This window comes from Corvus brachyrhynchos, unplaced genomic scaffold, assembly GCF_000691975.1.
Source record: "Corvus brachyrhynchos isolate BGI_N302 unplaced genomic scaffold, ASM69197v1 scaffold10, whole genome shotgun sequence".
Classification (NCBI taxonomy): Eukaryota; Metazoa; Chordata; class Aves; order Passeriformes; family Corvidae; genus Corvus; species Corvus brachyrhynchos.
In genome coordinates, this window is record NW_008236180.1 from 1,969,408 (window position 1) to 1,985,748 (window position 16,341).

General features: G+C 46.7%; 2 protein-coding genes across 4 annotated transcripts in view; both read right to left on the reverse strand.

Moving 5' to 3' along the window:
* Positions 1-231: 231 nt before the first annotated feature.
* Positions 232-8,998, reverse strand: OCSTAMP (osteoclast stimulatory transmembrane protein). Of its 2 annotated transcripts, XM_017733079.1 has the most exons (3): positions 3,387-8,998; positions 2,265-3,303; positions 232-1,287 (listed from the first exon to the last, which is right to left on the reverse strand). In XM_017733079.1, exons 2-3 carry the CDS (start codon positions 3,300-3,302, stop codon positions 922-924), a joined length of 1,404 nt encoding a protein of 467 aa, XP_017588568.1. In that variant the 5' UTR covers position 3,303; positions 3,387-8,998; the 3' UTR covers positions 232-921. The 2 variants fall into 2 exon arrangements, with proteins under 2 accessions (XP_017588568.1, XP_017588563.1); XM_017733074.1 differs by having other exon boundaries at positions 2,265-8,998.
* Positions 8,999-9,087: 89 nt separating this feature from the next.
* SLC13A3 (solute carrier family 13 member 3) overlaps positions 9,088-16,341 on the reverse strand; it is a 26,529-nt gene continuing 19,275 nt past the window's right edge. For both annotated transcript variants that reach the window (XM_008633925.2, XM_017733064.1), the window contains exons 8-13: positions 14,675-14,779; positions 13,581-13,678; positions 12,226-12,338; positions 11,766-11,927; positions 11,300-11,437; positions 9,088-10,724 (exon numbers count right to left, since the gene is read on the reverse strand). In XM_008633925.2, coding sequence (XP_008632147.1) covers positions 10,539-10,724; positions 11,300-11,437; positions 11,766-11,927; positions 12,226-12,338; positions 13,581-13,678; positions 14,675-14,779 — 802 coding nt within the window. In that variant the 3' untranslated portion in view covers positions 9,088-10,538. The remainder of the gene's footprint in view (positions 10,725-11,299; positions 11,438-11,765; positions 11,928-12,225; positions 12,339-13,580; positions 13,679-14,674; positions 14,780-16,341) is intronic.

The window sequence follows — 16,341 nt, forward strand, 5'->3', positions numbered from 1 at the left end:
CAGGCATTAATCCAGCACTGCCAAGGCACCCTTGAACCATGTCCCCAGGTGCCACATCTATGTGTCTTTTAAATCCCTCCAGGGATGGCGACCCTACCACTGCCCTGGGCAGCCTGTGCCAGTGCTTGATAGACCTTGAAGGAATTTTTCCTGATATCCAATCTAAACCTCTCCTGGCACAACTTGAGACTGTTTCCTCTCATCCTATCACTTCTTACTTGGGAAAAGAGATCGACACCCAAATTGACCTTTATTGACTGTTCTCATTCTCTTCTGAGGTCCTTCAGCTATTTTATTTATATTTTATTTTGAACAGCCTTTTTGAAGAGATTTTGTTAAGTCCTCATGCGCTGATTTCCACCACCACCCATGCCCAGGATGTGCCTCTCATGGTCATATTGGTCTTGAATTCACTTCAGCAGGTTGAAGTGACCCTTCCTTTGGTGAATAAACGATCCTCTAAATTTATCTGGTCTACCCAGGTTTCTGTGCATGAAGCCTGAAAGAAAAACTAATTGAAAATTAAATTAATCAAGTCAAATGAGTTTCCTTTTTTGTTGCCTGAAGGGATAACTTAAGAAAGAAAGGAAGTGTATACTTCTTCCAGAACAGATGTGTCGAGCTGGAAATGAGCTCCTCCCTGACCCTGACTCCCATGTATTTCCCAGTTAACCTTGCCTAATGCTGCAGATATGCCCCAAGTCATATGAGCCATCTCCCACCATTCCTGCAACAGCTGACTCCAGACTTTCTAGATATTAAAAAAAAAAAAAAAAAAAAAAAAAAAAAAGGAAATGTAGCCCATTTTTCTCAAATTAATGCAAAAATATGACATTTCAACTTTTCCCCCAGGCTCCGAACACTTCTCTAACTCTGGAAAATTAAATGTGTGATCCTGTGGCAGAAGCCTGTGCTGTGGTGTCAGACATCCCCCTGATTTCCAAAAGCACCCTTCACACAGTTGTGCTCCTTCCTGTGCCTCCTGGAGAGTTTCCTGTAGAGGTAAAGCACTCGCTCCTCCTCCCAGCTCTGGAAGAAGGAGGCTGCGATTTTCCGGCACAGGCGGCGAGCGTAGGTTTCCAGGAACACGGTGGCGTAGAGGATGCAGAAGAGCAGCCCTATAACCAGCAGCACAGAGGGGTTGGGAGGCGTGGGGGGGCTGATCCTGCAGTGGGCAGAGCTGAAGACCAGATGATGGTGGTAGGTCCTGTTGAAGTCCCCGAGTAGTAATTCCTTAGAAGGACCCGGTAAAAGTTGGAATATAAAGGGCACGATGCGTATTTCAACCTGTAATAAGGAGAGTTAATAGGTAAGTGGGGTATGAAGAAACCAAAATCAGCTGTTTACTACAGAAACATTAGCCTGGGGGTGTGGAATCACTGTTACAGCATTAAGAGAAGGACACTGAAGAGTGTGAACACTTCAGGCTGAGTAACAGTGTGATGTGCAGGCACTGAGTACTGGGCATGGTGAGACCCAGTCCTATCTCATATCTTCATCCACTGTTACAGAGATGGTAACAGGCATTCACTGTATGGGATTTATGGTGAAAGACATCATCCAGACCATGGTATTAGTGGCTGAATATCTGAATATTAGAGGCTTTTTTAAAGACCTGATTATTTTCCTATAAATCCATCATAAGCAGGTATCTGCACTAAGGATCCTAGGGCTGGGGAGAGACGCAGGCTGTGTGGCAGAAGAGGGAAGCTAAAACACCAAGCCTAAGAATACTGAAATAGAACCTGGAGAGGTTTGTGAAAAGGATTGCAGAGGGTGACAACAAAGGCAGCAAGCAGGGATTTCTACTGAAGAAACAGCCCGTGCAACAAGATGAGGAGACATCCTCGGTGTTCATCAGCTGCCCCCTTCCTTTTGGACTTGCCTTCACCCTGCAGTGGGGGGACAGTGTCCAAGGGACTCCCATCCTCCACCTTGCTTAGGGAAGGGACCTGGAGACACGGGAGCACCTGACTGCCTGGTGCTAGCAGCTTCTTTGCAGCATGAGGCACTATTTGCTCCCCTCCAAGCTCCCAAGGAGCTGTAATTTGGAGTGTGTCTGCTGCTATTTGATGCACTGGGAGGAGCAACTGAGGTTGTGCCACTGCCTCCTTCCCCAAAGCTTGTTGCTCATCCAGCTGGCTGCTGGAAAGTCAGGATTGTGTAAATAAGGGTACAAAAACTGCAATCCCCACCACCAGCTCCCTGAAGTGACACAGAGTGGGGTCCCCACACATGGCAGGGCAGGACAGCCCAGCACTCACCTTGTATTTGATGTTGAGAGTGATGGGCACCACAGAGAACTGAGCTGCCCTTCTCACCGCCGTGTCTGCCACGCTGAACGCAAAGTGGTCCATGGCCACGACCACCAACATCAGCATCAGGGCCACGGTGACCAGCATGGCCTGCATGAGGCACAGCACCACTTCTTCCCAGGACAGCTTCAAGCCTGTTGGTCGGATGAGTTTTTTGGATGAGCCCACCAGCAGATGAGCTGCTTTTCTGTCCACAGCTAAACGCTCCAGCTTCTTGGTGATGTAAAAATTGTCGAAGCGGAGGTTGGTGAGATAATTTTTCAAATACCAGGTGGACTCAAAACAGAGATAGAGCATGGAGAAACCAGCAGCCAGTCTGTTGGCTACTCGTATTGAGTCTTTGACCAGTACCTCAACAGACAAGAACTCTCTGCTAATTTTCTCACCGGCAAGGTGCATTTTTTGATAAATCAAGGAGCTGTTCTGAAGCAATGAAAAGCGAAAATGTCCATTCATAGGCTTATAAAGGGAAGGAACGCTTTCTTGGACTGCATCCCCAAACTCCCAGGAAACTTTCTCTAGCAGGGCAGTTGAGTTCAGAAGACTGTCAGAGGAGTTCTTGCAGGTGCACTTAATAAGCTGCAGTATGGTTTTAATGTTGCTTATGATGTTGGGTGTTATGTTCACCACTGCGATCATGATGCAGGTTGAGAAGAGAAGCTTCCGGCCCTGTTTGGTGCCTAACGTGGGCATGATCATGCTGAAGACACAACGGGCAGGATGCACCAAAAGGAGGGTCAGGAGAAGGAGCAGACTGAAGGAGATGGCCATGGCAACGGAGAGGTGCCAGGAGTACTCCAGGGAAGCAAACATCCAGTTGTAAAAGAGGCCTCCTATCACTGCTGTAATGCAGGAACACTGCAGAAACAAGGTCCACAGCTCTCTGCCATCTGCTGGGACAGGTTTGGAGTAAATCCACCATAGGTCTGCCACAGTTCTGTGCACCTTTGGGAACAGAAAGTCTTCACAGTAGACACGGGCTCTCATCCTGGAAAAAGAACAAGTACATGGGTGTTAGGAGAGGAAGGTCATAAAGACTAATTAGGGGGCTTTCTGGAGATGGTCACTTACAGGGCTTTGCAATATCCTCCTCTGAGTGCCTCTGGTCTCACCCTTCTCTACTTCCCTGCTAACTTCCCTGAGTAGCTGGGGCTGAGATCTCCCCTGGAAGCAGCAGGACAGGGAAGTTCAAAGCATTTATTGAAAAATAAATACCAAGTACAATGCAACTGCTCCTCTATTATTGCAAGCACAGGAAAGCATTGTGTTATTTTATAAAAACCATAACAGAGTCATTCTGAGGGGTCAGCTCATTGGCAGTGGCTGAGGCTTTGGTGCTTATTTAGAGGATGTTGGAGGGAGAAAGAGGAGGCTGGTGGCTTTTGTGGAAATTGTTAGACCAGTTCTGTATTTAAAAGGTGTTACATGGACAAGAGGCAGTTGAGTGGTGCTCTCCCTGCCTCTTAAGAGGAGGCCAAACACAAACCTACATGTTTAAGGGTGACAAACAGAGAACACAGTTTCACACTGAAGCTGCAGTGCCAGAGGAAATCTCCAAGGACAAGAATTTGGCCACTACAGACAGGATGAATGTCCCATAAATCTATTTAAATGTCTAATGGAAACAAACATTTGGGAAAGAATATAATTTCTCAGGCCTCACATCTGGAGCGACTCTCCGGAAACCAGAAAACCTGGAGGGGAGAAGAGCCTGTCCCCAGGATTAAACTCAGCCAGGCAATCCCTTTCTCCCACTTGACAGCAGCCTCAGCTATCCTTTGGCACAGTTTTGACTAGCAAAGGAGGTTTTCTGTGAAAAAGCCATACAACAGCTATCAAGACAGAGAGGGATTAAAGCTGACTCTACGTACCCAGTGGCAGTGAGGCGCCCCAGACTTGCCCAAAAACTCTCCATGTTCCAGTGCCTTATTGCTCTGAGAGAGGATCCTGGATGTGGCTGTTAGAAGAGGCAGGCAAGGAATCCAAAGCAGCACCAGAGAGCCAGGACTCAAAAACCAAGATGTTTAAAGGCAATTCGGATCAGCAACACTGGCAATCCCTGAAGTGTGCAAAACCTGGTGAGTGAAGCCCGGGGAATAACAGCACTACAGAACAGTGCCAGGGTGCACAGCACTGCTCAGGCTTTGCACTTCTTCTGGTCTTACTGTTATTGCAGAGAAGGCTTAATTTAATGACACATAGCTGAAAAAAAAATGAGTCAATGACATGTGGGCTGATGAAGATGGAACAAGGATCATACAGACACTGCAGTGTCATCATTCCTTGTGGGGAAATCAGATGACTCCTCACACTGCCCACCAGCAAGCAGCGGGCAGGCTTGGCATCTCTCTCAGAGCAAAAGGGACCTTTTCCTCTTTCAGACATCAGTCATGGCACAAAGGACACAGCAGGATCCAGCAAACCAGTTGGTAACTACTGATCTCTTCTGGCAGGCTGCTGGTCCCTGCTGAAACTGTGTGAAGGGCTCACAAACAGCTTCAAGGCTCATCTCACAGTCCTAGCAGAGGAAGAGGAAGTTTCAAACTTGAACCTTTCTGAATTCCCTGCAAATCCACTGCAGAGAAAACCCAGCCACAGTCAGGATTCCCAAACTGTTGAGAAGCTCCCAGATGTACAGGCCGGGATGTGCAGTCTCCAAAGGGATCAGCTTGCCTGGCCCCCAGGATGTGCCCAGCACAGAGCTCCAGCCACCAAACCTGCTCACCAGGAGATGAGGACCAACCACGATGTTTGCTCCTCAGTTATGAGCTCGGGGGTTACAGGAGCCTTCCCTGGCTCCCACCAAACCTGTGCCTTGGCCAGATGCTCTCATGCTAAGCCACCATTTGTGGGCAAGGGTGACACAACTCACCCAGCTGCCACTGAGCCCATCCCTTATGGGCTGTCCCAAGCCAAGCCCTCCCGCCAGCTGGGAACCGCCGGGCCCCCGGGATGTTCTCATGCTCCCCTGGGTGGGAAAGGGCAAAGGGCTGGAGGTCAGCCCTGTCCCGGCCACCCCTGGGGACAAAGCACGTGGGGCTCTGCCCTCCAGAGAGAGGTGGGAGAGCAGCACCTTCCCCAGGGGACACGGCTGGAGCCCATGGCAGTGGCAGGCATTGGAGGACAAGGAATGACGAGCGCAACAGCAGAGCAAACGTCGGCCGCTTCCTCTGCCCTTCCTGCAGGCACCAGGTCCCTTGTGCCCTTGCTGCTCCACTCAACAACTCTGCTTTGTAGTTGGGGGTTTTGTTTTTCCTGTGTGGCTGGTGGAGCAAAGCTTTCCTTCTGGTGTCCCGGAGCTCAGAGGCCGGATGAGAAACTCTGACTGGCTCCAGCCGGGAAGAGGCACCAGCCAGGCGGGCGGGAAAGAAAGTGCTGTTTGTTTGGAGCATCCATAGCAATTGCTTGCACAGGCCATGAATTAGGTCTTGAATTCAATGTGCACACTATAAGGGACTAACCCAAAAGACCCATAGCGGGATCCTGCAAGGCTCATCAGCTTCTTCTACAACTAAACTCCTTTCTCGCTCTACTTCAGAGTGAACTGATCTTAGCATCAGCCCCTGGGACCCCTTCCAGGCTACCCAGGAAGCTTTCTGGGGCAGAAAAAAAAAAAATTAGCAATAGGCTATAAAGAATAAAAACCTCTCAAGTCCACAACATTGCGGTGTTTTCTGAGTCTGCTACATCATCTGGCAAAGGCACCTGAGGTCTGTGGGGACACTGAGCAGTAACTCTGGCAGCACCAAGAAGTGTTTGTTTGCAGTCAGATTTTTTCTTCTGGCTCAACTCAAAACTCTGCTGGCTGGACCTAGAGCAAGGGCATAAATCTGGGGTCACTTTGATTTTATACCATGAACTACCTGTAAATGAGCTAGAAACATAAATGCCTAACCTTCCCCAGAACAAAATGAACAAGTTTTCTTTGCCAAAAAAACCCCCCAACAAACAAAACACAGCAGCAAAAAACTCCAATACCAGTGTGTGTGTTCCTAGGGATACCTGGAGAACAGCAGGTGAAGGCTGGGAGCGGGAAAGGGGCAGGATTGCAACACGGGAAAGGCAGGACCACGCATCGCAACGAAGCAACTGTGACATCTTGTGGTCACACTCTGCTCAAGGACCCTGAGGTCTGGCTCATCTTGGTTCTGAAAAAGAAATACTCTGTGGTTGGGAGAGTCCTAAGAAAAACTGATGAACATAAGGAGGAACACTATGTCCTCCCAGGATGCTCCAAGGTGCCTTTTACCCACCCTGTTTCATTTCCAGATGGTATAAAGGGCATTTGCTTTCTTGACAAGCTCCAGTCTCTGTAGAGCTCAAGCTCTAAAATTTTCTAACATCACCAATTTTGACTTTTTAGCACTACAGGAGGAAACTGAGCCCCACATGCCTGTGAGCAGCTTGCTGGAACTATGAGGCAGCAGAGGATTCCACTGGCATCACTGCCAGGAAACAGAGCCTGGCTTTACCTGGACTAGGGATGAGGACTGAGCTTGTACCCACCAGCACAGAGGTTTTAAACTCAGTTCTGATTGCAGACTGCAGTGTTTGGGGTGGGCCTGTGCCAAGACACCTGCAAGTTCAACCTGTGCTGACAGCGCAACCTTGTCATGGTGACACTGTGCCCCAGGTAGAGGGTGGGGTAAATTAACTATACAGTTTAAGAAAATGACTGGAGAAAGAAGATGAATGAAGGGCTAAAATAGAATGATGTAAGTCTGAAGATAATTCTCCATGGCAGTATCATCAGCACCTGTGGATCACGTTATTCTGCCCATTCGAGGAATTGAGGGTATGGGAAAGATTAACCAATTAGGGGTGGCTGTTTGCTTGTTAAAATCACATGCAAATGAACAACTTGCAGTAACACAGAGCCAGATCATGTCTTCTTAGGTTACTACTATAGAAATACAGGGAAATCCCAGCAATATCCTTTCAGCGACTGATGAGGGATAAATGGGATAAGGGAACCAAGGCTATCTAACCTGTAATAGCTGAAGTCCCTATCATGCTGCACTTTCATTTGTTTCAGGAATCTTTCCCTGTCTCTCCTGAAATTCCAGCATCGCTGCTGAGTGCAAACTGACGAGCACAGCTCTGGAATCACTCTCTGCTGTAAGGACTCACAGAGCAGCTCCTCCGTGTGAACAGTTTGTAAAGCAACTCGAATGCTTCTGGGATAAAAGACAAGGACAAAATGCTTTCCTACTGTAAATAAACCAAAATTATTTTCCTCCGAGTGTCTCAGGAGAACATATGGATGTTGGTCCAGGAGTGGATGGGGAACATCAAAGGAGTAAAGCAGAGATATTCTGGATGTTGAATTTCAATGCGTGAGTGGCATTTCCTGTTAATTAAAATTCACAAGGAGGCTGCTAATGTGAATGGCTTTTGTGATGGTTGTTGGATTTTTACATTCCTAGAGAAATGGTGCATAGGCAAGCAAAGTTCCTTTAAAATAACACAGTCAAAGTTATAGAAGGTCACTACAGAACTTGAAATACCCTTTCCTGGGAATTTTCATATCTCTACATATATCACAGACCCTTCAAGACTAATGGGGTTGACTTGCCATTAAAAGCTGCTTTTGGCAAATCTTAGTACTAGCAGCAGCAAATGCAATCAGAAATTATTCATGCAGGCCTGTTTACCTTTGAACCCCAGAAATACTAAATCTTAAAATCTCTGTTTAAAAAAAAATAATTAAAACTCAAGTATGCCAGACTATGCTCTCATAGATGCCTGGGTATAAAGAGCAGAATTAGGTAATGCTGCTGTCCTCATGCCTTAAATCAGATCCTCTGAGGAGCCCTGGGAAACACAGGGGCTGCTGCCAGAGCTGGCAAACAGGTCTTGGACTAAAGAGGTTTAGGATCCAGGTGCTTCTTACACCTTTCCCAGGTGTGCCAAGGCCTCCTTGTGGACCTTGGGTAAGTCACTGGTCCCCTGTCTGCCTCAGTTTCTCACATTAGCCCAGAGATCACAAACCTGCCCTGGCTGCATTTGTGAAACACTTCCTGATCCCTGGATAGACAGTGCCAAGGCATGCCAGGACCCTGGAAGTGATTTTTGGAGGCTTCTACACAAACTCTGTGGTTCCAGCTCTGCTTTCAAGCCCAAGGAAAACCATTCTGGATTCGATCACAGAGGATGCACCAAGTCAGAGCTGAGACCATAAACAAACCTGTGACCCCAACATCTGTGTTGGAGCTGGACTGGATGTTACCCTTCGGAACTGGATGATCCCAAAGCCCTTGCTGCCTGTCCTCCAGGCTGCAGGGACAGAGGCAGCTCTGTCCCAGTGGCTGACGAGGATCCCCTGCAGCAGCGGCTCAGGGCAGTGGGACCGCGGGGCTCCTTCCTGCGGCGCCTGCGGGCACAGCCTGTTCCCTGTTCCCTGGCCCGGGACAGCAATCCCGTGCTGTTCACGGACAGCCGGCTGAAAAAGCAAACTGCAGGAAGCAACTTTCCCTCCCCATTCAGCCCATCTTTGCTAAAGCATGATGAGGAGCATCCGAGCAGAACGACAGCGCCCAAACCCAGCACAGCCAAGCAGAACAGGGATTTGGGGTATGCTCAAAGGCTCTTGAGCAGAGCAGCCTTGAGATGCTGGGCCAGGGGTTTTCCCGTTGCTCCGCTGCTTAACAGGACGGCACTGCCCTCCTGCTCCTCCTGGGGAGCCACGGCCCAAATCAGGGATGAAGCTGGAGCAGGAGGAGGCTCGGGCTTTGCTTTTCTCCCCTCAGTCTACAGAGCAAACAGGACCATGTGAGGTGCTAACCAACGTGCTTTATTTTAAGTTTTCCACAATCATTAAGGATTTTGCTTGAACATTAAGGATTTTTTTTTTTTTTTTAACTTGATTGATCAAAGTTCCACATTCAACTGGTTTTGGCGATTTCGGTTCAACCCCCTCGAGTCCCCACCTGCCACATGACCCCAGGGTAACCCCCATAGGGTAACCCCAGCAGCTGTGGTGGGTGAAAAATCTCCCTGCCAGCCCTCCCACCTGGCCCTGGGGGTTATCAGCAGCACAGGAGCAGGGGGGATGCACTGGATCCCTACCCCAGGCCAGTTCATCTTGTCAGCTCCACCAGTTTACATTATCAGAGAAACCTGTCCCAGAACAGGGATTCAGTCACTCACCTCCATAAAACAAGAATCAGATCCTTTATCATTCAATCAACTATTTCTGTGACTGATGATTTAAGTTTAATACTTTAGATCCTTACATAAAATAAAATAAAAATAATCGGATAAAATGGTGATTAAAATCACAGTCAATTTGCAATGCTTTCATTGAAAGTACCCAAGCGATCTGATTTTAAAAGGCGTTAAGAATCAAAGCCTATTTTTAAGAAATGTCAATAATATTCCAATGCAACTTGTCCACTGACCTGTGACTCAGCGGGTCATTTGTGAGTGAGTCAATCTCACAAACCTAAGACTGGCCACAGTTACCAACAGTGAGACACCACCGATGTCCAAAGTTACGTCAGAAATTAATTTGGTCCCAAACCCCATCCATGGACTCAGTGCAAAGAACCAGGCAGCAACCGCTGTGCCAGGTTTTCAAAACACTGAACGTTTGGAAACAAACTGTGGCCTTCCAGTTTCCAAAGCATGGAGCAATGCACCGAGTCCTACCAACACATCTCCTGAGTCATCCCTTCACACACCAACCTGAAGAAATAGTCTTCATCCTCCATGAGAGAATCACTCATGAGATGGCAATGAGACCCCATCCTCACACCCTGCCAGAAGCACCCGGCCACACCGCCTCCTCCCCGGCCAGATTCTGATACACTCACTCACATTGGGTTGCACATAAATAATCCAGTTGCCTCCACCCTGTTCCCAGGGCTGGTCTCCAAAACGAGGTAGGGTATCAGAAGCTAGAGCAGCAAGGCTCGCCAGCTCTCATGGGGGGACAGGAATCTACCCAAAGATGCTCCATGCTTACAGGTTGTCCAGTTAACAACCACCTATGACAGAAGGACTCTGGGAGAGTTGGATTTGTACCTGCAGAAGGTGGGGAAAGATCTCCAGAGAAAAAAACAAATAGATGTTGTGACACTGACCAGGATTTCTAAAAATAAAATTAAACCAGAAGGTCCCACACAGTGTGAGTGGCCACGTGGCTTCTCCTCCTGTGCAAACTCTGATGATTCCAGTGCCCCAGTCCTAAGTGAGTGAGTCCTTCCCCAGGGGTGGCTTTGTTCATATTTTATTTAGTGCACTTAAAGTGACATTTTCTACAGCTGTCACAAATGAGGTGGCATTTTCTGCATGGATGTTGGCCCATGCAGGGAAGGTCCCCAGCTGGAAGATGCTCTTGGCCCATGTGTTCATAGCCAAGCTAAGAAGCAGAACTCCCATAAGATTCATGAGCAACCCAGTTCTTGCCTACAAAAGAAATACAAAGACAGCTGTTGAGTTTAGACTGGACATCTACAGCATGTGAAGCATGAAGGTATTTGAATGCAAACATTATAAAAACTGAAGGCTTAATTGCTGTTAATATTAGCAACATCTTAAGCAGGCTTAAAGCCACAAAGGCCACTCTGCAGCTGCTTACCAAGCTTTGATCCATCAAAAACTTTAACATCTGTTTAGCCTCAGGAATGTGAGCAGGAACTGGGACTAAGCCTAATTTCACTCATAAGCTTTATTTTACTGAGCTGGGGAACATTTCCTGCATCCAGAAACCTATGAAAGTTGAGCTGCTGAGACTAGAGGAATAAGAATAGGGGCTGGGGGATGCTGAGCACATTCAAGACCACTTTTGTCACCATTTGGAGCCATGGTGGCTCCAAATTTCAGCTTCATAAGAGCTCCTTCCATCCTGTGCCTTCAAACACTGTTGATACTTCTGTCTTCTCACTTTGCTACATACTGAAGTACTAACAATGCAGAAAAATCCATTCTTTAAACACTCAGGCTGATTGTTTTCATTATTTTATGTGTCTAAAGAAACTTACCATATCCTTGACCATCAAATGTCCAGAGGAAAACGCAATTGAGTTGGGAGGTGTTGAGACTGGCAACATGAATGCATAGGAGCATCCTATAGTTCCTGGTATCATTAAATAGAGGGGATTTACTTTCAGACGAATGGCCTGGAAAACCAGAAAGGAACAGGAATTGCACCTTGGAGATTCGAGCTGCCAACAGATGGATCAAAGGATCCAGTGGAGTGTGCAGAGCCCTATCCCACACTCTGTGATAAATAATCACTTATCTCACAACAAAGTCTGAAGGATTACTATCCCTCAGTGTCCACATTATGCTACAGGGCTTGTTGCTCCCAAGGGTTTTGAAGAGCCCAGGAGCAGGAGAACTGCCCAGTGCCTGTCCCAGCACAAACCCAAGACAAACCTGCCCACCCAAGGGGCAGAGCAAGGAAGGGGCAGAGGATGAGCTGGTCTTGCCATGGGATGACCTTACCAGCTCTGCCAAGACAGGCAGAAAGATGATAATAGTGGCTGTGTTGCTGGCAAACTCTGTGAACAAGGCGATGACAACCGTGATGAGGATGACGGCCACGGGCGGTGGCACACCCTCCAAGGGATGCAGACGGCCTCCTATCCACACAGACAAGCCAGACTCCTGCAGAAGGGGAGAGCAAAAACAGGAGTCGTCCTCCTGCATCCCTGCAGGGAAACTGATCCTCTCCTAGAACTTGTCCTCAGGATGTCTCACAGCAAGCAGCTTGCAAGGAGTTGTAACCTCCCCAGTTATCTGCTGTGTATTGTTGTCACTTGGAGTTGAGAAATATGTCCTTTGAGTGTGATCACTCCATTGATACAAGTTTTCCAAAGCCAAATGAGAACGCCAAGTGACACCCTGATAAAATCCAACCCTGCTGGGCAGGATGATGCCACATGGCATCTGCTGTGGACCTCACCTCACAGCCCTTGGCCATGGCAAAGCCTCCTCCAAGCAGCAGGATGATGTTCCAGGGCACCGTCTCTTGGGCCTTCCTCCAAGTCAGCAAGGGCTGGGTCTCTGTGTTTGGTGCTGGAAACAGAGCAGAGGCCTGTGTCAAACACCCACCTGAAGAGGAGCATCAGTCATTGCCTGACAGAATGATACCATGAGTCTGACAGCAGTGCTGAAGCCCACTGTCCATGAGTTGCTGATCAAACACACACATGGAGTGTCTTGAGTTAGCCAGTTAAAGGAACATTTAACTTAGTATCAGATGTCCAAAAAAACCCTCAATTCTAGCATTAAAGTTTTCTTTGAGGCTTTCTTGATTTAAAATTTAATATCAGGTTAATTTTCTCTCTGTAACAGACATAAACATTGTCTTCAACGGATGGGGATCCATGGAAGGAGGAAATTTTCTGCCACTTGAATTATAAAGATGTTATTAATTTTCCATTTGTCATTCAACAGCCAGTAAGTTTTATAGCAGAGAGCTCATCTCCCCTAAAAGCCATTTCTTAATACACGATAAAGTGAGCTCTGTTGTATGGAAAGATGCACTAATGGGACTGAAATTTTCTGTTGAAAAAGGGCACATATTTTATCCACAGGAGGCCTGATTAAACATCTTCCTGTGTATGGACAACACAACAAATGTTGTCAGATGTCAACAATGTCAGAGCAGCTGGTATTTTGTTCCCACAGACCCCAGGCAATGCTCCATCATCCACAAAGGGCTTTCATCAGCCACTTGTCCACACTAAGATCATCTCTTATTCCAAGCAGCTTATGAATTAAAATTTGTATTTCATTTCTACTCAGGAGGGCCAGCCCACAACTTCAAAACCTGCTGGGGAGTTTGGGCTTTAGGAGTTCAAATTCTAAATTATTCTAGAATGTGAAGAAGAGCACCTATATCTGAGAATGGACAACTAGCCCAGCTCTGCCCTCTCAGAGGTCCATGCTCCCCTCGAAGGACAGAAGCTGTTGGGGAGTCAGACACCAAACCTCTGTTCCACAATCAGGTCTGCTGTGGTAAGTGAACACCCATTTCAGGTCACTTCACCCCACCATAGCATCAACCCTGACAGCTACATGAGCAACTGAGACATTCCTGCCATCAGCAGCAGGGCAGTGACTGCTCAGCCTCTGCTGGTACTTCAGAAAAGAAGCCTCTCTGGGATCAAATGGCACCTTCAAGGCACACTGCTCCCCACAGCCAGCACTGCTGCTGCAGGTCCAAGGGGGGATAGCTGTGGTTCTTGCTCCATGCCTGCCCTGCCAGGACACAGGCAAGCACAGAGTCCCTGCCTGGAGGGGTCTGCTACTCACCTTTCAAGTCAAACCACCACCTGAAGGAAGGTTTTTGTGAAGGGAAGAAGAACAGTATAATCACAATGGTGATTCCCGTAACCGCATCTGAGATAAACCTGTCCAAAAGCAGCAGAAACACTTGTAAGAAGCACAAGCCTGTAGAATTACAAAGTTTATGAAAACAGGGATTTACCAAAGAAGATTACAAGTTTCCGTCAGGTCTGAACAATGCTTGTTGTTCACAGTTCTTTTTTTTTTTTTTAATTTCCTGTCGAGCTACATTTCTACGATGGCCTGTGAACCCCCCAGAAAAGCTGCCCTGCAAAAGTAAAAACCAAGATCTAATCCCCTTCACACTGATGCTCTGGCTGTTCTGATTCCAGAGTCGTGAAGACAAGTTTCCTCAGCCTATTGCAGGGAGGAAGAGAGACAGAGCCCAAAACATCTTATTTATATGAGCTCTTTGCAAAATGCTCAAACTCTCTGGTGAAAGGCAGGCTCCATCCAGTAAAAAGCTTAAGCATGTGTTAGATTTAAGGAGTTATTAACTCATGAGGAAAAAGTCCATAAGTACTTTGCTATATTAAGGAATAATTTATTAAACTAGGGGTTTATTTGAAAAAAACCCACAAAACGATGAAGGTCTCTTCCTTTAAAAAATAACAACACCCTCTCTGAGCTTTAGCATTCCCTAGCTGCTGTATCTATTCATCTTCACAAGGTATGGCTGTCACAGGGGACACAAACTTGGCAAACAGACAGGATAACATTTGGAAACAGCTCCTGCCATCTCTCTTCAGTCTTCAGGCCTCCAGTGAAATCAGTGGATTGCCTAAAGAACTCAGTATTTCACTGTAAATATATTTATAAACAGCACTCCCAACATTAAATCCTAGGGATGGCCTCAAACAGACACATCCCAATTTCCCATTAGCTTCATGCACCTCCTCTAGGAGACAGAAAAAAACAAAGTTGGTTCTGCTACTTGATGGTCAGTTCAATTTATTCCAGGAAACCTGAGTAACAGTGTTAAGCAACAAAATCAGAAACTCAGGAATCTCAGCTTGGAAATGTTATTGCAAAATGGCACAGTGGAATGGAAAGAGTCTTACCCTGGTGCAAACAAGCTTGCCCAACCTGGAATGAATTTGGGATCCCTGGAGAACAGCATGATTGCAAACATGCAGAAGAAGAAGAAAATTGCCTGTTCTGCAAACCTGAAATGAAAAGAAATGAGATTAAAATGCTCATGGGCTAAAGGGGTGGATCCAAGCTAGGACAAGTATCCAGCTCCTGCTGCAGCATCTTGGCTGAGAAGTGAGGATGATTTTCTAAAAACAACTACAGTGAAACATTGGAACAGATTGTAAATCTATTTGCAAATACTGATGTTTGCCAGCAATTCTCTCTTATTGGAAGACACTAAGGAGAGGCAAGATGGAGACCAGGAATGTCACAACAGCTGGACACAAGGTTGACCCTCTGGGTGTGGCAGAGAGGAAGGGCCAAGCAGCTCCCCATGGTCTTTCCTCTTCCCATGTCCCTCCAGGATGCCAGCCAGGGATGGTGTCACTGCAGCTCAAGCAGTACAAAAGGATGATTGAGATTCAAATCATACATGAGACAGCAGGAACAAATTCCTCCAAGGTCAAAATCTAAACACTGTCCCTTAGACACATGACAAACAGCAGGGTAAAAGGCAATATTCACCGAGTATCTAGGGCAGTTAAGATTTAACCAAGATGATGCTTCAAAATGCTATTTAAAATCTCTCTGAGCACAAGCAGGGGCATATAAGCCCTTGGGAAGAGGCTGCTTGAGCTGATTTTTAGTTATGGGGCTGCTAATCAAATTGGTAGAGCTCAGCTTAATGGACTTTCCCACTCCTAGATCTCAAAGTGGGACTTTGATTCTTTCAGAGACATTTTGCAGGCTGCTTGATAATGTACTGAATGGAACAAATAAACCAATTTCTTTCATTTACAGCACAGGCACAGAGAGCTGTCTTTGAAGAACCACTCCATGTTCCACACAACAGAAATAATTACAATGTCGAGAGCACGACACAAACATCGCTGGATATTCACAGCATTGCCCTGAGTATGAAAATATTATTTTACAGATGGGGAAACACAGACCATTTAAGGATAAAGCCTACAGTTTCAACAGCCTTGGCTGCCCAGAATATCAGTGTATGGTTGGACATATCCAGGGTTGGAGTTCTAGAGATACCCAGCTTTTCCTGCTTCCCCCCCTTTTTTTGGCATCTCTCAGAAGTCTAAAACCCATGTTTCTTTCTGCTGCTTACTCCAAAATATAATCCCCATCATTGCAGTTTTTACCAGCTTTTACTTTCCTTGCTTGACTAGCATAGTTGAAGGAATTATTCAGAAAATAAGAATGTATTCCATGGCATGGATCTGACTTCTTTCTATATACTTTCTCTGGGCTTTAAGATTTCTTAAAGTATATCCACAATCCATATGATTCATATCCATAATATGATTTGCCAGCCTTCTCAGCAAATTCCTCCTGCTTTGCAGGACAGGTATGCACAAACCTCTGAAATCCAGCCTGTGTTGGTTAGCACCTAACACACACAGAACTGGGTTTGTTCCTGGAGTAGAAAAATCATAAAGAGTAATTAAACAACCCAGCATGAATTCCCTCTGTAAGAGGAATGTTGTTCTTCAGAAGATTTGAGTGCAAGCTGCTATTTGCAATTATTCACGCTAGCGACGGTGAGGAGGCTGGAGCATGCAAAAAGCAAAGTTCAGCA

Bases quoted from the DNA above. Each gene is read 5' to 3' on its own strand.
- OCSTAMP (XM_017733079.1), bottom strand. From the start codon at position 3,302: ATGAGAGCCCGTGTCTACTGTGAAGACTTTCTGTTCCCAAAGGTGCAC. The intron at 1,288-2,264 runs GTGAGTGCTGGG...TCCTTATTACAG, and splicing joins CTCTCAACATCAAATACAAG to GTTGAAATACGCATCGTGCC.